Below are 19035 nucleotides of genomic sequence, written 5' to 3' on the forward strand. Positions count from 1 at the left end.
GCTCTAAACAGTTACTGCGGCTACGTCACAATGCGGCCTGCCGATTGGCCGTAGCTGCGAGCTATTCCTTTTTAGGTTCTGTCTACATTTATCCTTGAATATCTGAACTGAATAGCGTCAACAGACTCCCTGGAATCACTGCTTGACTGTAGGACTGTAGGCTAGGACTATGCAATCCCCCACAGCTTCACGGTACGGTCATGACTTGCACTCGCAATCCACCGAGCATCATCACTTATATCCACGCTGAGCACCTTGTCCGAATGCCCGCTCAGCGACTTCACCAGCGACCAGTCATCCGCACTAAACACATTGACGTTGCGATCAAACCCGGAACTAACAAAAAACGTGCCCGCCTTGCGCGGCGCCGGCGAATCTGTTTCCATAGCATCGCCACTCTGATCGCCATTCGTGCTCGTCGTCGTCGTCGGAAGATAAGACGACTGATCCCCCTTATACCAACGCACGTCCGAGACAACGCTCTTGTGTGCGCCAATGTTGCCGCTGCAGTCCACCTTGCGCAAATCCCAGCACTTCACCCAGCCATCTCCCGATCCCGTCAGAACCCGGTAGCCATCAGCGCCCCAGTCTACGCCGTAGATCTCTCGAATATGCCCCTGAAGCACCATGACCGTTCGGCCGGTGCGCAGGTCCCATATCCGTCCATAACTGTCCAGGCCTCCGCTTGCCAATAGAGACCCATCGGAATTAAAAGAAACAGCATATACTTCCCGCGAGTGGCCTTCCTGTAGCAGCAGCTCGGTTGTCGTCTCGACATCCCAGAGCCTCCACGTTGTGTCGTAGGAAGCCGACGCTAGATATTGGCCCGATGGGTGGAATTCCACTCGACAGACTCGCTCAGAATGCCCGGAGAGTGTTGCCAGCGGCTCCTTTTTATCCAGCGACCAAAGATTGATATTCCCCTCGCCTCCTCCGGACGCCAGGTTGAGGGCAGACTCTGACACGTTTGACGTAGATAACGTAGCGCCAGGGAACCAGGAAAGCCCACTCACTCGATCGCTGTGTCCCTTGACGCTCATTTTCTCCTCCAAATTAGGGACAGACAGCAATTTAACGCCCCCGGCCCAGTTACCTGTCGCAAGCGTCTCCCCATTCGGCGCGAACCGAGTGATACCAACGGGCCTATCGGCGGCGATTTGCGACCCATAAAGCTCAAACCCTTGTAACTTCTCCTTGACAGCCTTGCGATGTTTGATATGCGTCCGTAGCTGAATCTTCGATTGCTCCAGCTGCCACGCCACCCGCGCCTTTGCTCTAGGCAAGGAATATAATGCGATTTTCTTCCGCGCATCCAGCAGCTCCTGTGACCCTTCTGTATAGAACTCTTCCTGCGGCTCGCCTTCTTCCGCTTCCGCCTCGGTCTCGGTCAGCGCCGCACTTTCCCCCTCTCGCATTTCTACATCTTGGCCTTCTTGCTGTTGTTCCTGTAGCGTGGTGAGAAGTTCTCGTAATCGGTCTCTGCGATCGCCCGGTCCTTCGCCGAAGAGCGTGATGGGTTCGCCTAGCTCGCGCAGGCGTAGACGGACGCGATTGTCGTCTGTGGGCACGATGATGGCCGCAGCTCGTCGTTTGCGTTCAAATTGTGAGAGGAGCGCGGATGCTCGTTCGGGGGCAATTCCTGCGGCCGCCGCGGGGAGGTCATAGTCGCGGTCCACCGCTGTTTAATTTCGAGTCAGTGTGAACAGTAAATCAGGATGTAATAAACAAGATGGACAGCTTACGCAGATCCGCCAGACTAATGCCCATATCAGTGTCGTCCGCTTCTTCGACATACGCCTGCCTTGCGGGGTGCATCATCTTGACTGTTGTATCTTATAATATGTGCAGAAAAGTGAGAAACCAGGAAAATGCATTAACAACTGCGCAGACAGCAGCAGGAGGCGTTGTGGGAGATGCAGTGTGTTCAAGCTTTGGTGTCGCTGGATACTTTTTTTGAAGCTCGAGAGAATTACGGTATCGATAGGTGTATTGGTATTACCGTATTGATGCGCGGTTTCCTAATGCGGTAATTGTTATTGAATCAACGGGGGGGTTTTTTTTGGCAGAAGTATTTGTGTCTGAATATATACTGATATATTCATTAATAAGTTTCTAGATCCATTCCTGTAATACGACCGTGATCTGCTTGACTTCTATTCCTAATTGCCATGACTACAGAGGCGGAAACACAGACAGACACGCTATGTTAATGATTAACTTCAACGAGTATGCACTATCCCTTCTCATTGCAGGTTAATCCCTGTAAAGTAGTATATACTACGTCTCCAGAGAGTATATTCATTGCCATGACGCTGAGAATTTCATCTAGTTCGAGTGAAATAGATTCTTGAGTTGGAGTATTCCTTGTCTAGGACTTGTAGGCTTGTACCTATGTATAAGGTATACATTGATCGATCCGTAGCCAGCGAGACTCGAATTAGGTATATATATTGCTCACTCTATGTACATATCATACATACATACGCCGTTACTATCCTCCCCGCCTTTTTTTTTTTTTTTTTTTTTAGGCTATTCCTCAATAGCAATAACCACTAGCACCGTGATATCATCCACTTTGCCTCCCCGGTACCAATGACCGGGATAATACCGCTGAGCTTCCTTTGCAAAAGGCCCGTCTCGCCGCACGTCGACGCTGGCCAGTTTTGCCTCGCCCACAATCGACGCTGCGAGTAGTGCTTGGAGGGTGTGATGGCGGTTTGTAGTTGTGCTCGATTTAATAGGTGATGATGACGACGATGGTGACGCCAAGTCCAGCGCACCGGGTTCGGTTAATTCTCGCAATTTCTCAGATGCGTAGATGGCACCGTTGTTTCGTTTCTCTTCTGGAGGCGAAGGAGAAGAACTAGAACTCCACGCGCCAGTGAGGAGCATACGACCCGTCACGATTTTGAGAATCTCGGAATTGTTGAGATTGTCGAATACGCCGTCGGTGGCTAGCACGAGCACATCGCCATGCTGCATGGTCAGCGTGGACACGGCGGCGTCGCGCGGGGTATCCTCGAAATATACGCCGCCGAAGATGTGCGCCTGCTCACGTAGTCGCCGCGGGATGATGTTTAGTTGATACGGGGTGTTGAAGGCATGTGTTTGCGGTGTAGAGTATTGATGCACGGCTGCGAGGCGGAGAAGGACGGATCCGGAGTCTCCAAGGCTATATACATTATATGGTCAGCTGGCTCTACTAAAAAAAAAAGAGAGAAAAAGAAACCGAGGAAAAGACATACTTGGCCAACTCAACGCTTCCATCCGGCTGCGCAACACCCACAGACGCTGTAGTTCCGCCGGCAGTAATAGACTCATCTGCCACCACAGAGTCATATCCCTTCTGCAACAGCTCCTTTGGCCGTAATTTCCGCCGAGAAGACGAATCTCCCAAAGCATGCTGTGCCATATACGTGCATAATCCATGTGAAACGTCGGCAGGATCAATCTTGTGTTCAGCCCATCCTCCCACCCCATCCGCCACCGCAAACGCGACTGTCCCTGCATCAGCTGCTGCGCCAACTGTGCTTGCAAAGAATGCATCTTCACCACTACCGGGCCTCTTGTGGCGGGTCGAGGTCGCTTTCTGTTGTTTCTCATCTCCGCTGAGAGCAACGCCAATCACATCGCGCACTGTATTATGGTCGAGGTTGTATGTATTCTTCTCGAAATTGAAGCGCCGTCCCTTGGCCGAACACGATGCAGCGACTCGGTAGGAAATCCGAGATTTGGACGACGACGACGACGACGACGAAGATGATGAAAAATACCGAACTACTCGATTAAAGCTCGTTTCGAGCGCATTGTGTCTAGAGCTCGACGCAAAGAATTGCAAAACGCTTGGTCGCGTCGAGCAGATGTGCGAAACTGTGAGGGATCGTGTCTGCGTGGCCAGGATCATCCTCGTTTGGCTGCTGCGCGAGGGATGCGCTTCTTTAATGATATTCCCCTCCTCCTTCTCTTTTTTTCCCCTGATCACGTACCCAAAACGATTGTCCCTAGTCCACTCATTCGTGATTGCGCATTCCGCTGTACTATTATTATCCCTTGGCTTGAGCGAGGGTTTTGTCTGCCCGTTGCACTGGTAAGTAGAATGAGATCGATATCAAGTCAATGGCAATTTCTGCAACTTGTTTGCTTTTCTCGTTGCTGATATTTATCGAATTGATTGATCGTGACTATGTACAATGAAAACGAGAAGAGTGTTCGGAGATGGAAATGCAAAACGTGCTTCCGCCGCTTTCCTTATCGCTCCGCAGCTCCACTTATCCACGCCTATCGCTCGCCGGGTCATCTCAGACTTTTCGATGATACTCAAAGCATAGAAGAATTAATTGTATGGATTGATATCTAGTTGGTTTGCCATATCTCGATATATGTAGTATGTACAAGCTTACACCCAAAAACGCCAAAATATCAATAATACACGAATATCACTCAGGCAGAGATTTGATCGTGTCTGAGATCAGCTGGATAAGCTCATCGACATCCGGCCGATCAGCAGGCTCGACTTGCAAGCATTTCCTGACAATTTCCTTGACGGACTGACTGATCCCGCCCTCACTGGTCAGAGACGACGATCCAGATGCAGCGTCCGGCGTGGACTTGCCTTTCCCTTTGGCGCTACTAGAGTTTTCATCGGGGAATCGCCAGTCGCCTCCTAGAACGCACATGCTCAGGCTGCCTCCCGTCTCCTCGCTTCGGGCTTCAAATGGACTCTTACCAACTAAGCAGGCATAAAGAGTACAGCCAAGAGACCAGATATCGACTTTGGTGTCAATAATGGAGCCAGTCTTGACGTCGAATAATTCCGGGGCGCGATACGGCATGGTGCTGTGCTCTGCTGCGGTGTCTTGCACCGCCAAAGCGAGTGACCGCGATGTGATTGCGATGGGGCTTGGAGCCAACGAGCCCAGATCCATCAGAATCGGTGTCCTGCCGTCGTCATCAATCATGATATTGCCTAGAGAATAAGCATTAGCAATGGTTCATGCCAGTCCGGTAGACATATAATTACCAGGTTTGATATCTCTATGAGCATAGGGCCGGTATTCTCCTTCAGCAACGCCTTCCTGACTGCGAGTGACTTCATCGTCCATCAACGGCTCTTGCTCGACATCGTCATCAACCCCATGTGTATTCCTCCGCTTTGGCTTGCCGACCTTTCTCGCCAGCTCCTCGTCTGCCTGCTCTCCTTCTCGCCGCACATTTTTGGCTTGACGAGAAGCGGCAGACCCGCTTTTGACCTTATACTGGTGCATCGCCTTCAGAGCTTTGGCAACGCCCAGCATCAGCGTCATCAGTTCTTTCTCCGGGAATGTGGTGTGGTTGACGAGATTGGCGTTGATTGCATCTTGTAAGTTGCCTCGCTGGTAATAGGGGAGGAGAATATAGACTGTTTTAGAGCTCGAGTCATCCCCGGTTCCCCGGAACTTGGACCCGGATTCGTTCACGACGCAGTGATCGAACGAGCGGATGACATTGCGATGCGGCGCGAAAAGACTGTAGGCCTCGACCTCTTTGAGCGCTTGCGACACGGACTCTTGGCCGAAGGGACATCGTATTTTCTTCAACGCGAACAGCTCCGAGGTGCTTTTGTCCTGGACGAGATAGACATAGGAAAATCCTCCCTACATGCGGAGAAATGGAATCATCAGACGGAATTACGTAGTTGTATTGTAGAGCAGGGATATCCATACCTCACCCAGCAGCCGCAGCAGCTTAAAACTGCGGTTGTTGATCTTCAGCTGCGGGGAGCTGGGAAAGCAGCAGAGACAATCGGTGAAGTTGTAGAGAAGATCGAAGAAGTACTGTGCCATGTTGTTGGCGATGGGCATCCGACAACTCGACGGTCTTCAGTTCATTCGATAGGCTGGCAGTGACTGTGAGAGCTTCCAGAGCTTCAGCGCAGAATGCAGCTGTCAAAAATGGGTATAGTGAAATGGCGATACAATGGGGGAGGAAGGTCAGTTGTTGTAGGCTGCTGCTGCCAGACGTCGTTGACGGAAGAGTCGACGGGGCTGCGCTGGCCACGACGGGCGCCTCCCATTCGCAGAGCGCCCAACCGGCAGGCGCGCTCCCATGGTTCCTTCCTGCTGTTCCAACGCGGTTAAAGCAAAACAAGTCAAGCGCTCTCTCTGTCTTCTTTTTTTATGACTATCAACTTCATTCATTTCTATCCTCACTACGGTCAACGCATGATACTGGCGTCCTTGCCTACCTGTCGACTCGCTATCCCTTTCTCTGGCAAGGAACAAAATAAAAGTTTTGGATCTCCGCTCATCCATTGGGCAAGCGCCGCTATATAATCTTCTCTCGCACTGCCGGCAGCCACACTCGCCGCTTCTTCAATGCAAGGTCTGGCCGCTGTGTCTGCCGCTGGCTCACCTCATTGCTCACCGTTTCTTTCTTAATTATACTAATTCTGTTTGTTGATTCGTTACCATGCAGCGCCGCTGATCAGCCTGCCTAATTGTTTCCCGTTTTAAGCTCCCCACCATTCTCGAGCTTGTTCGTCTCCTGAAAGTTGCCATTTTTCTTTCCCCTTTCCACCAACGAACTCCCGGACGACCGACACTCACACCACACTTCTCCATTGCGGCAGATTCCGTCTAGAGACCTGCTTAGCCCGTCCGCGAAGGCTGCCAGTCATCACCTAGAGCGTCTTGCAAAAGTCGGTCGGCCCGCATTGTCACACGATGGCCCCCTCCGACGATATCCGGGTCGGAGACCAGGTAAACGTCCCCGGGGGCATGTATGGAACCGTTCGATTCGTGGGAACCGTGAATGGCAAGCCGGGCCGTTTTGCAGGAATCGAGCTGGCTGCTGAACATGCCGCCAGGGGGAAGAACAACGGAGACGTCGACGGGCGAAACTATTTTACAACGTCCATTCCCGGTGCTGGCATCTTTGTGCCCATAAATAACTCGAAATATGTCACCAGAAGAAATGTTGTCACGCCTCCCACTCCATCACGGCCGTCGCTTGCAACCAACTTTAGCAAGTCAGTTGGTCCGGCGTCAGTGGCACGACCACGAGTCCGTCGCCCATCCTTGCCTCGACCTGAGTCGCCGCGAAGTGCACCGTCTACAAAACTCAACTTTGGTGCCTTGCGGAGTCCCTCTACTACGGTTTCGAAGCCTATGTCGGCCGGTTCTTTAGGCCCTGGTGGTTCTAACGGCTATCCTCGCAGTCCTCTGAAACCGCCTTCAAGATTGTCGGATCGACCTCCTTCCCGATTTAGCGTGGAAGACGAAAGCCTTCCTCCCCCCGTATTTGCAAGGTCTACATTTGGTAGACCGAGTAGTAGTGGTGTCGGAGTTGGTGGTGGTGGTGGCGGCGGCGGCGGTCCTGAAACACATGAACTACAAGAAAAAATTAGAAAGTTGGAACAGGAGCTGCAAGCCCGTGACAGGCAACTCGACGATCAAGCATCTGCTCTTCTAGAGCTACAGCAGAGCATCACGGAACTGGAGGGGCAAGATGGCGCCTCGATGCGAACTCAACTACGTGAGAAGAACGAAAAAATTGCGCAGTTGACAGCAGAGTTTGATAGTCACCGCGCTGATTTCCGCAGCACGCTAGACACCCTGGAGGTTGCCGCTACAGAGACAGAAAGAGTGTATGAGAAACGTCTGGACGAGCTTATGCAGCAGAACCGCGAATTGCAAGATCGTGGGGAAGACGTGGAGGCGGTAGCTCAACAATTGAAACAGCTGGAAGACCTAGTTTCCGAGTTGGAGGAAGGTCTAGAAGATGCCCGACGTGGCGAAGCAGAAGCACGAGGCGAGGTAGAGTTCTTGCGTGGAGAGGTAGAGCGAGCGCAATTGGAATTGCAGCAGGAGCGGGAGAAGTCGGCAGCTGCATTGAAGGAAGCTGAGGCCCGTGGGAACAGCCGAGAACTGGATCAAAAGGATGACGAGATTAGGGGTCTGAAGGCTATAATCCATTCCCTCAGTCACGGCGACATGAATCCAGCCATGTTCAGTCCCAATGGGACTTCTCATGGCGAATCGAGCGCCCAGGACGCTGAAAGGATTTCTCAGCTAGAAGAGCAAATAAAGGAACTGCAAGGTGTTGTGGAGACTCGGTCAAGTCGCATAGAGGAGTTGCAAAAGGAGCTCAGCCAGGATAATCAGAATCGCAACTCCATCGGGCGGAATTCTTCAGGGCGCAACTCTGCAGGACGGAACTCGGTTGGATGGCTGAACGGAGCAAGAAGCCGAAGTGGAACCGTCACGATCGCTCCGCTCAGGCAGATGAAATCGTCTCACTCCGCTAGAGGAAGCCGCAGCAGCATTATAGTGAGCCATGGGCACAGCTTGTCAGACAAGACTGTAGTGCCACCGGATTGGCATGAAGGAGCCAACAACGCGGAGCATGGCCTTCTACCGATGACTACCTATCAAACACTGACCAGTCACCGGGAGGACAATGATGACTCTCATGATTCTGATGTTCAGTCCTCTGAGGGCGGTTCTCTGTGGTGTGAGATTTGTGAGACCAAGGGGCATGACATTCTTACTTGCACGACATTCGGTGGTAGCGGTACGACTACAGACAACAATACTACCACAACCCAACACTATGAAGCAAAGGAGCATGACTTTGATGAACGCCTGCAGAACGAGGTGAAAGAGTCAGTATCAGTGGAAACTCCGAGCCGGGCGGAGTCTCCCGTGGATGGGCATTCGCACGAGGTGAAACAAGAGCCCGCACGGATTCCTTCTCCGCCGATGAAAACCGGTCGTGATGCGGCTCTTGAGGGATTAAACGGCATCAATGGATTGACGTCTTCAACGGGAGCTGTAGCTGGTAAAGCTTCAGGGGTGGTTGACGAGAGCAAATGGTGTGCACTATGCGAACGCGACGGCCATGAGAGCATTGATTGTCCGTTTGAAGAGTGATGTCGAGTCAGTTACGGGGAGACGGTTGTACGTCTGATGAGCTATATTTTCTTTTTTGCATTCGCTTCTCATTCATCCTCGATATGGGTCTAATAGTCTGTACAAAATTTGCTTTCTCATCGTGATGTTCTACAGCCTTGTCCCCTCTTTTTTTTTTTTTTTTTTTTTTTCCCTACCATTCGATTACCAAGCTTTCTATAGGAAGCTTTTTTTTATTGCATTACACTTTTATCTAACTGGATATTTACCTTTTTTGTATTAATACATAATGAATAAACACCATGATCCACATCCCTCCATCATCTCACAAAAACTATTTACAGATCAATAATATACCAGTAGTATCCATTGCTACTCCGGAAACCTCGGCGGCTGCACCACCTGCCCATCCTCATACCTGACCGCCGCCACAGCACCACAACGCTTACACGTCCTCTTCTCCTCATCGGCCGCAAACTCCTCGACCACAGCCTTCACCTGCGTCCCCAAATCCGTGCACACAAACCTCTTCTCAAAAACCACCTCACCGCATCCTTTGCCCTTGCTACTGCCAGCAGAACAATACCACCTCATCGCATCCTCCGCGCCTTCCGGCCGCGGCTGCTCCATCACCACGCCAATCGTATCCCCGAAGCGCACGGGACTATGCGGCGTGCTGGCCGGTAGCAAGAACATCGAGCCTTCGTGTATGGGCACGTCGACAAAGGTCGGCGGCGAGGTGCTCGTGTCGACGGTTTTGAGTAGCATGGACCCCCGGTATTGGTAGAACAGTTCGGGCGTGGGGTTTATGTGGTAGTCTGTTCGCGCGTTGGGGCCGCCGACGATCATGACCGTGTAGCCAGCGGAGGTGGACGGGTGGTAGACGCAGTAGTTGTTGATGGGCGGTTGGAGGAGGTGCGAGTTTGATTCGAGCCTGTAGCTCCTTGTTAGTCCGCGATTGATGTGGTCGGAGGGGAAAGGGGACTTGCCATTTAGGAATGTTGAGGACTGGGGGGAGCATTTTGGGGGGCCCGTTGGGTTCTATAAGTCTATTGTCTGTGTTTGATTGATTGTATGTATGGTTGGATTGAAGGTGAAGTTATTTTATAGTTGCATGAGGGGAACGGATGAGGGGCTGTCGCTATGACCGAGTCACGGACTGTGTGTGGTTAAAGATGATTATTATTAATCATCAGCACTTCAAGTGATACACTAGACTTCTGGAATAGTTAACTAATTGTAGATTGAGTGGACTAAACGCAATAATTCGCTCGTTTAATGAAACTTTGTATGACTCTTATTGACGGAAGAAGTTCGGCTGTCTAGATGATATTCACTGTTTTCACCCATTCTTTTGCAGTAACTGGTCATATTCTCTGCAAAATCGTCAAGACGTACAGATATCTACATCTTTTATCAATGTCGACTTAACATATCTCTCTTAATAAGAATGATAGGAAGGAAATTTCGAGATGAAGCTATCGGCTTATCGATAAGTAGCACGTGACGCTCTTATCGCCGCGCTTTACCCTTTTTAATTTTTTTAAGCTTCAAATTTTCTGAACATTTGACGTTCCAGACGCAATATATACACTTACTCGACTCGGGGCCAAGGACAAACAATTATAGAAAATAGGGTCCCTCTCTCAGAGCAAATACAAACATGTCGCTCACCCAACCTCCAGTGCGCCTGACCTCGCAAAAGAATTTCGCCTACCGTCTCGTCCTCGCAACCCTCACCGGCAAGCCCGTACACATCTCGCAAATACGCTCCAACTCCCCTTCCAACCCAGGTCTAGCCCCTCACGAAATCTCGCTCCTCCGCCTCTTCGAAGCTGTCACCAATGGCTCCCAAATGGAGATCTCATACAGTGGTACCATCATCGTGTACAAACCGGGCCTAATCACCGGCAGCGCCGCCGGGCTAGGCAGCACCAGCAACGGGGGGACAATCACACATGAGATCCCGTCTACTTGCACGCGCGGAATCAGTTACTTCCTTATCCCGTTGTGCCTGCTAGCGCCTTTCTCCAAGGCGCCTATGAATGTGCTCTTCACGGGACCCGGTGTGATTACGTCCTCCACGCCGACGACGGGGGATATCTCTGCTGATGCGGTGCGAATGGCCATTTTGCCGCTGTATAAGCTCTTTGGCATATGGAACAATATCGAATTGCGGATATTGCAACGGTCGAATCCGGGCCGCGGCGGGAGGGGCGGCGGAGGGGAGGTGCAGTTGGTTTTTGGACATCAGGTCCGCCTGCCCAAGACACTGCATTTGATGAACCCGGGCCGCATCAAGACTGTGCGTGGCGTTGCGTATTCAACGGGCGTGTCGGCATCGAATAATGCGCGCATGATTCAGACGGCGAGGGGCGTGCTCAATCCCCTAGTGCCAGATACGTATATAGCGTCTGATTCGTCATCGGCGCCGCTCTTAAAGCCTGCTGGCTCTTCCGCCGCAGGGGGGAAAAACAAAACCGGCCTTGGGTTTGGTCTCTTCCTTGTCGCCGAGTCGTCTACGGGATGCCTGTTTTCAGCGGACGTTGCCTCGCCGCCGGACGGGGGCGTGCCGCCTGAGGATATCGGTAAACGATGCGCGTACCAGTTGCTGGAGACGATATCCAAGGGCGGCTGTGTGGCGCCCGCGGCCGCGCAGACGGTGTTGATGCTTATGGCGATGGGGTCGGAGGACGTGGGACGCTTGCAGGTCGGGCGAGACGTGATTGCAGACGAGGGCATGATCCAGTTTGCGCGCGATCTGGCCAAGTTCGGGGCGTCGGGATGGGGCGTGCGCGATGCTGCAGACGAGAAGTACGAGGGCGATGTGATTGTGAGCGTTGTGGGACGAGGCATTGGGAATGTTGGTCGCAAGGTTGCCTGATTATACATTGTATAGATACCCTCCTCCATTTTCGGTTTCTGCTGTAACATACGATTCGATGTAAATATTTTGGTTGGATTTATTTATTGGTATTTTGCATAGCATGGTCGTCTACTAAGCAACCCTTTTTCTCTTTCCCTGGGATGAAGAGAATTTTATACTCTATTACATACATTATAATATATTCATCTCATTCGCATCAAGTCAAGTCGAAGAAGCGCTCGCTAAGAAAGCACAGACGCGTGAACCCGCTTCTCGTATCCGTGCGACTCAACATTAACGTCTACAACCATCCGCTCAGGCTTGTACAGGCGCAGCGCCCCCAGGAAATAATCCTCGACAGGCAGCAGATTCAGCAGAATCACATTCCCGTTCCATCCGAGCATGCACACGCACGCACCGGCCACAGCGTCCAGGATGAAGTGATTCGCCGTGGCGACGATGGCGGCGAGGATGGTCAGCGGGTATGCGACACCAAGGGCTACACAGAGCACGCGACGCCACGATGGGAGCGCAAACTGCAGGCTGATCCGGTGGGAAGACAGAGGCAGACGGATGCTTCTGGTTCTGCTTGTTGTCGTGGACTGTGCGTGTTGAGCGGAGAGCGGGATGGTCATGATAGTCAAGCCGATCATGAGAGAGTATCCGAAATGGAGCGATGGCATGGCGGCTGTTATACTGTCAGTGTCTATTTTTTTTTTTTCGTTCAGGGGGAGATCCTACCGTATTGATTGCAAAACCGGTTCTCAGTCCACACACTTCCAGCGCCCTTTTCACCATGGACTGTATCTACGAATCCATAACTCCGCGCGACATTGCCAATGTTACCGCCTACTTTCTCATCGCTCAGCAGACGAGGAGGCATGCAGGGCCAGAGCGTGAAGACGATGAACGCCAAAAGATTGCAAACAGCTAGCGTGCGTCTACGAGCAGCGTACAACAGGGGACCTGCCGGCGACCCATTGATCGCTTTCGCTGGCTTGCTGCCGCCGTTCTTCTCAGAACTGCCTTCTAAAGACGTCCGAGTTGTGGTGTAGTAGTACAGCCAGACCAAAAACGCAATGGTGCCCGGGATATGGATGAAGGAGTAAATCCAATTGGTCCAGTTCATCAGCGTTGGCCGTGCCAGGAAGAACCGCTGGATATCGACTTCGACAAAGATGCCGAGCGACTTTTCGAGTTGCACGAGTTGCATGGCGTGTTTGCGCGCGACGTCGACGGTGTCGTCTTTGAGCGTTACGGCGGTGAAGGCACGGCCGAGCTGGTATATCTTTTCGAACGTCGTCAGCATTTAATGTTTGATCACAACAAATTATATGGTAAGTACCATACCCAATACACCAACGCCCAGTACCAGCACTCCACCAGGAACGGAAGCCGATACAGCAGTCGGCTCAAGAAACGGTTGCGAAACTGCGCTGTGTTGGGCGAGTATACGTCGAATCTATACGGGCCAAGGCCGACAGACCGTCTTCTCCATTGCGGTTCATGCTGGTGAAGCAGGGATGGCGATAACGGTCTTGATTCTGGATAGCCGTATGTGTCCTGTTTTGCGACAGGCTGGAATCCGGCTTCCTCGTCGTTGTTGCTGCTGCTGGATGATCGTGACAGCGTGCCGTGCGAGCGAGGTTTGCTGTCTTTCTGGCGATTGATCCATGTTCCTCCAAAGAGAAGCACGACCACTGTCAATGGCTCAAGCACAGCTCCGATGCCCATGGCGAAGATGGCGTCGCCTTTCTCTCTTCCTTCGTCTTTCTCTCTTCCTTCGTCTTCAGTTCTGCGTGAGACGGCAGGAAACAGAAGTTATTTTAAGAACAAGAAGCAGAGATAAACAACGTTTTTCTTCTTAAAATTCTTGTTGTCTGGGCGTATTTTGGCTATGCCAACAACTACATAAGTACTACATGATAAAAAAAAAAGAGCATGGCACCGGCATGTACTATAGGCCGACGATTACGTACGGTAAGAGAACACTCTGTGCTCCGTTTTCTTGTTTACCCTCTTCGACTTATCAGTATCGGAACTGGGAAAGTTGAAAACAGGCTGAACCATCATCAAGCTTGATTTCTGCAAGTTCGGCACGAGGAACCGACCAAGTCGACGATGTCATTAGTGGTTGGGGGTCCCAGACAGCGCGGTTGTGCTACCCAATTCGGCAATGGAGCACATGCATACCCAGAATAAAGTCTTGGCTCCTCGGTCTTGGCCGCGGCAATAGAATTTTACCAAGACTCTAAGAGCATGCCGATGACATATGCACCGAGTGGGCAGACTTGATTACAGTGCTGACTTGAACTTGGAAGTCACCAGTTAGCTAGCTCTATCAGATAGAAGTGACAACAAGCTCCAGCTAAAAACACTCGGCGTAAGCCCTAACTAAATGTAGTTAAGTTAGTTAACTAACCCCGCCTTGCTGACTCATGGCAACTCCCGCCAATCAACGGCCGGCCCGACGGCGGAAACACCGGCTGCACGAAGATCCGTATCCCGAATTCTGAATTCCGAATTCCGGTTGGGCCGAGTGACGTCATCGCCACCGGATGCGGTTAGACTGTTCGTGTCTACCCGAGTGGCCAAAGCTTGTTATCTTCACGTGACTCGATACCAGACAGGGTCCAGAAGGAAAGAAGCATCGCCAACTCGAGCCATGACAAGCCAGCAGCCGATTGATGAGCAACAGCTTCAACGACGGAACGAATGCTAGACCAGTGAATGTATAATGTATGCATGAATAATGGCCGCCAGCATGCCAGAAACATGCTTCGATGCCGTTCATCATGCTGACGTCAATCCAGCATCAGTTTGCTATCATGGGCAGACAGCGATGTTTGATATATCAACGGACCCATACAAACTCCTTGTTTTGATCCATTTTCTTCCAGAAGATATTGATTGCAAAGGAATCAATTGAAAAAAGAAAAAAAAAATGTTTTCGTCCATCCGTCCTCCCCGCCAAACCATCGGCTCATCATTATCATCCGTGCGAAACCTCGCCTGCAGGCAGAACAACAGACCGTTCTCTGCGGCTAGTAGTGCATACAGCAGTAGCAATGCAAACATCCTGCTCCAGGACAAGGACAATGGCTTTGGGTTTGCACGCTCCAATCCCCGGCCGAAGAAGCCTCGGATGAAGGGTGTTACCGAGATTAGAGGGCCTTATTATACTGTATGCTTATTCAACTTTTTCAAGAGGAATTAAAGAAATGGCTAATTCCTATTGCTGGTTAGGTCATGGGTAAACGGTATCTGGCGGATATACTGGAGACGTAAGCTTGTCTCTTGACTCTAGTGTTTCGAGGATATATCTGACTGCTGTATATATAGCATGGGCACACATGTGGACGGTCTGAAATTTGCGGGAGGTAGGTAGAATCCCTTGCTTTTTTGAGTCATGGTAGAGCAAGATTCACATGGTCATTGCTCTACAGGCTCCTTCTCCCTTTTCGAAGAAAAGCCGCTGCGGGAGTTGATCGACCTAGCCCATTCACATGGCGTTTATGTATCCACGGTATGCTTGCGTGTGCCACCGAGTTATGAACGTGAAAAATATTAATGCCAGGCCAGGGCGGATGGGCAGAACACCTCCTAACCCATGCCGATGTCGAGACAGTATTTGACAAATATCTGCGGAAATGCAAGGATCTCGGGTAATTCCTCCCCCCTTGCTTGGTGTCTGTCGGCTCAGCAAAAGAATACGTACTAAGAAGATAAAAGTTTCGACGTCATAGAAATATCGTCTGGCTTCCTCTCCATCCCCCCCGACGACTGGCTCCGGCTCGTCGACAAAGTACACGCCTACGACCTCAAAGCGAAGCCGGAATTGGGCATTCAATTCGGTGCCGGCGGCGACACAGCAGCCGGCGATCTCGAAGCCATCGGCACCTCTGATCCCGGCAAGCTGGTCAATCTTGGGCGGAAATTCCTCGATGCAGGCGTCGAGCGACTCATGATCGAATCCGAGGGGATCACGGAGAACGTCAAGTCGTGGCGCACAGACGTGGTGAGCACGATCATGAAGGAGCTGCCCATGGAGCGAGTCATGTTCGAAGCCGCCGATCCGAAGGTGTACAATTGGTACATTCGCGAGTTTGGTGTCGACGTGAATGTCTTCGTGGATCATTCGCAGATTGTGCAGTTGTCGTGTTTGCGTCATGGGATTTGGGGCATGGCTGATACGTTTGGCAAGGTGGTGTCTTACCGACCTGAGTGATTTGTCTTTCCTCGGGGCTGACGTATGCTCTTGTTGACGTATGTACTTGGTGTATTTATGCCGTGCTGTTATTAGTCCAGGAATCTGCCTCCCAGGACGAATTCAAATACATAATCTCCGAAGCATAAATTTTATAGCGTTGCCTGTGAACAAGTTATACCCGCTGCATTATTTTTTTCTAGAGATTGGACCAATGTTTTTTTTTTCTTTTTTTTTTCCCCCAAAATTGATTGGAGCTATGGGATTTAGGAGGCTGTGCAGTACTCCGTATGCACCCCGATCAAGCGATGAGTCCAATACCGAGTTGTTTAAGGGTTTAAGCGACGTGCAGATCATGATCTACGCCTTGGCACAGCTGTGAGACGCCGCTCAGGCTTTGTGCCGACTGGCTCTTACGTAGCTCACAATGAGGATGCCTAAAGGCAGGCAGGGTTGGTTGATGCTGACTGAAAAAGAAGAATCAAGTTACGTGTCGATTAATGCTGCCTAGGTAGCATGTTATGTATATGACGAGTATAGACGAACAAGCCGGAATGTATATAAACCTATAGCTGCTCCTTGCTTTAGCTCAGCAGCTTCTTCCAGACAAGTGTTCATCTGTACTCCCAAAAACCATTACAAATGGCCACTCCCTCCCTGATTGCCCTCATCTTCCTCCTCTCCGCCTTATATGCAGTGACCAAGTCCATCTACACAAGAGTCCACCGCTACCAAAAAGCCAAAGCCCTAGGATGCCGCCCACCCACGAAAGCGCCTTCGGGCTTCCTGGGTTGGGAGGCCTACAAGCAAGGTGTCAAGGCTGTACGAGCCTCAAAGATCCTAGAACTGATGTGGAATATCCATCTTGAACACGGCAACACGTTTCAACGCACCGTGCTGGGCGTCTCGGCCATCGTAACCACCGAGCCGGAGAATATCAAATCCATCCTAGCCACCAAATTCAAAGACTTCTCCCTCGGAAAACGGAACCAGATGTTCTACCCATTGCTGGGCGACGGTATCTTCACCCTCGACGGCGCCGGATGGTCGCACTCGCGCACCATGCTGCGCCCTCAATTCTCGCGCGACCAGATCGCTGATGTAGGCATGCTGGGTGACCATGTCGACCAGCTCATTGCGCTCATGCCCCGCGACGGCTCTGCTTTTGATATCCAAGAATTATTTTTCCGTCTGACCCTCGACACCGCAACCGAGTTCCTCTTCGGTGAATCAACCAACTCCCTGGCTGCCGACAAACGCTCCTCCTCCTCCGGAGGAGGAGGAGGAGGAGGAGGAGGAGCACTGGCCAACATCAGCGACGACCAGGACTTTGCAGAGGCCTTCAACCGCTCTTTAGACTACCTGGCTGCACGCATCCGCGCGCAGCGTCTGTACTGGCTAGTAAACAGCTCTGAGTCTCGCAAAATGATCAAAGTCATCCACGACATAGTCGACTACTACGTTGACAAAGCCCTTGCAAGACGACAGCACGCTACCGATCAGGAGAAATACATTGATTCATCATCCGCACCATCATCATCTTCTTTTTCTTCAAAATACATCTTCCTCGACGCCATGGCCAGAGAGACCCAAGATCGCAAAACCCTGCGCGACCAAATGCTGCATCTGCTCCTCGCTGGCCGCGATACAACAGCCAGCCTCCTCTCCTCATCCTTCTTCTATCTATCGCGACACCCGCGCGTCTGGAATCGGTTACGCGAGGATATACTCTCCGTTTTCCCGCCGAGCGAAACATCCCCCGCCGCCGCCGACGACATCACAATCGCTCGCATACGTGACGTGCGGTATTTGAGGCAATTCCTCAACGAGGTGCTGCGACTTGCCCCTCCGGTCCCGCTCAATTCTCGATGGGCTGTTGCCGATACCACGCTGCCAGTCGGCGGCGGGCCAGATGGGAAATCGCCCGTCTTCATTCCCAAGGGTCAGAGAGTCATGTATATGATTAACAATATGCATCGAAGACGGGATCTGTGGGGGGACGATGCGCTTGAGTTTCGGCCTGAGCGGTGGGAGGAGAAGGGGAAGCATGGCTGGGAGTATTTGCCTTTTAATGGCGGGCCGCGGATTTGTTTGGGTCGTGAGTCCTACCTTTCCCTGCGACTTTTTGTTATGTTGTGTGTGCTAACGCGATGATAGAGCAATACGCCTTGACTGAAGCTAGTTATGTCCTCGTCCGGTTATTGCAACGATTTGATTCGGTTGAGAATGCGCAGCCTGAGATTGCCGAGCCGAGGATTAGATTTAGTCTGACGGCGTCTCATGCATTTGGCGTTAAGGTGAAGGTGTTTCCGAGCGAAAAGTGATTTTTTTTTCTCTCTTATACAAGGTATAACTGGCTAGGCTTTTGGTTCATCGAATCTGGGCGAAAAGAGGCTTTGACTTGGGTATAGATATTAGATAACATCATTATTTCGGTCTTCTCCACAGCAGAATTACTTAAGTTGCTGATAGAATATTCTGCAATTCCTGGCGAGCAACCCTCTAGAAACCTGTGTTGCTGTTGTAAAGAATGACCGACTTAGGGCTTCTGTATAAATAACCTAACCCGCCCCCAACCTCACCTCGTTAGCCCTAATTGACCATTGTTGCCAACCCTCCTACTAGGTATCTCCTAGTTAGCGCTGTTTGAATAACTGCTCGATTTAATCGCAATATGACATGGCTACGCAGAAAGTATAGAATTAAACTCCCCCAACGAGGACGATTAGCTAGAATCGAAGCTTGACATCGATCTTATCAGAAAACTTCATTTCATGCCAAAATCAAGAAGGTGGAAGTTCCAATGGCAGTAAGAATAAACCCCAATTCCGGAAGGATTGCCTAGGTATACCTTTAGGTGCATTTGAGGGAGGGATGCGAAATCATTTGATTTATGGTCTCGTAGTTTGCGGCGCAGCCACATAGGTAACCCCACTGAAAAGCCCAAGGCAGTCTCTGTGCTTCGCCAATAAATACTGTCCAAGGCATACTTCCTTCAATTTTATGTTACAGAGCCGGTGTGAGGCTCATGAGGCCGGGCAATCAATTGATCCTTTATAATCTCCAGGAACAAC

At 51.1% G+C, this 19035-nt stretch overlaps 9 protein-coding genes across 9 annotated transcripts, besides 1 other annotated feature; 4 read left to right on the forward strand and 5 right to left on the reverse strand.

Annotated features, from left to right (window-relative positions):
* Window positions 1-167: 167 nt before the first annotated feature.
* UA08_07767 (hypothetical protein) lies at window positions 168-1818 on the reverse strand (the record flags this gene model as incomplete). The annotated part of the gene is made up of 2 exons (XM_020262991.1): window positions 168-1678; window positions 1743-1818. 2 exons carry the CDS (start codon window positions 1816-1818, stop codon window positions 168-170), a joined length of 1587 nt encoding a protein of 528 aa, XP_020117101.1.
* A 711-nt stretch (window positions 1819-2529) lies between these two features.
* Window positions 2530-4014, reverse strand: UA08_07768 (hypothetical protein; the record flags this gene model as incomplete). The annotated part of the gene is made up of 3 exons (XM_020262993.1): window positions 2530-3172; window positions 3246-3636; window positions 3987-4014. 3 exons carry the CDS (start codon window positions 4012-4014, stop codon window positions 2530-2532), a joined length of 1062 nt encoding a protein of 353 aa, XP_020117100.1.
* Window positions 3729-3767: a repeat region (Identified by RepeatMasker using a combination of RepBase library and repeat library created with RepeatScout).
* A 422-nt stretch (window positions 4015-4436) lies between the features above and the next one.
* Window positions 4437-5822, reverse strand: UA08_07769 (hypothetical protein; the record flags this gene model as incomplete). The annotated part of the gene is made up of 3 exons (XM_020262994.1): window positions 4437-4966; window positions 5021-5603; window positions 5703-5822. 3 exons carry the CDS (start codon window positions 5820-5822, stop codon window positions 4437-4439), a joined length of 1233 nt encoding a protein of 410 aa, XP_020116921.1.
* Window positions 5823-6701: 879 nt separating this feature from the next.
* Window positions 6702-8909, forward strand: UA08_07770 (hypothetical protein; the record flags this gene model as incomplete). Its single annotated transcript, XM_020262995.1, has 1 exon — window positions 6702-8909. One exon carries the CDS (start codon window positions 6702-6704, stop codon window positions 8907-8909), a length of 2208 nt encoding a protein of 735 aa, XP_020116922.1.
* A 299-nt stretch (window positions 8910-9208) lies between these two features.
* UA08_07771 (3-hydroxyanthranilate 3,4-dioxygenase) lies at window positions 9209-9737 on the reverse strand (the record flags this gene model as incomplete). The annotated part of the gene is made up of 2 exons (XM_020262996.1): window positions 9209-9222; window positions 9338-9737. 2 exons carry the CDS (start codon window positions 9735-9737, stop codon window positions 9209-9211), a joined length of 414 nt encoding a protein of 137 aa, XP_020116919.1.
* Window positions 9738-10551: 814 nt separating this feature from the next.
* UA08_07772 (hypothetical protein) lies at window positions 10552-11772 on the forward strand (the record flags this gene model as incomplete). The annotated part of the gene is made up of 1 exon (XM_020262997.1): window positions 10552-11772. One exon carries the CDS (start codon window positions 10552-10554, stop codon window positions 11770-11772), a length of 1221 nt encoding a protein of 406 aa, XP_020116920.1.
* A 224-nt stretch (window positions 11773-11996) lies between these two features.
* On the reverse strand, window positions 11997-13488 carry UA08_07773 (hypothetical protein; the record flags this gene model as incomplete). The annotated part of the gene is made up of 3 exons (XM_020262998.1): window positions 11997-12442; window positions 12496-13042; window positions 13105-13488. The coding sequence occupies 3 exons, from the start codon at window positions 13486-13488 to the stop codon at window positions 11997-11999; spliced, it is 1377 nt and encodes a 458-aa protein (XP_020116917.1).
* A 1210-nt stretch (window positions 13489-14698) lies between these two features.
* UA08_07774 (hypothetical protein) lies at window positions 14699-15982 on the forward strand (the record flags this gene model as incomplete). The annotated part of the gene is made up of 6 exons (XM_020262999.1): window positions 14699-14938; window positions 15001-15038; window positions 15097-15134; window positions 15201-15280; window positions 15337-15419; window positions 15487-15982. 6 exons carry the CDS (start codon window positions 14699-14701, stop codon window positions 15980-15982), a joined length of 975 nt encoding a protein of 324 aa, XP_020116918.1.
* Window positions 15983-16603: 621 nt separating this feature from the next.
* Window positions 16604-18285, forward strand: UA08_07775 (hypothetical protein; the record flags this gene model as incomplete). The annotated part of the gene is made up of 2 exons (XM_020263000.1): window positions 16604-18059; window positions 18119-18285. The coding sequence occupies 2 exons, from the start codon at window positions 16604-16606 to the stop codon at window positions 18283-18285; spliced, it is 1623 nt and encodes a 540-aa protein (XP_020116915.1).
* Window positions 18286-19035: the final 750 nt, after the last annotated feature.

This window comes from Talaromyces atroroseus (genome assembly GCF_001907595.1).
Source record: "Talaromyces atroroseus strain IBT 11181 chromosome Unknown scaffold_12, whole genome shotgun sequence".
In the NCBI taxonomy this organism is placed as follows: Eukaryota; Fungi; Ascomycota; class Eurotiomycetes; order Eurotiales; family Trichocomaceae; genus Talaromyces; species Talaromyces atroroseus.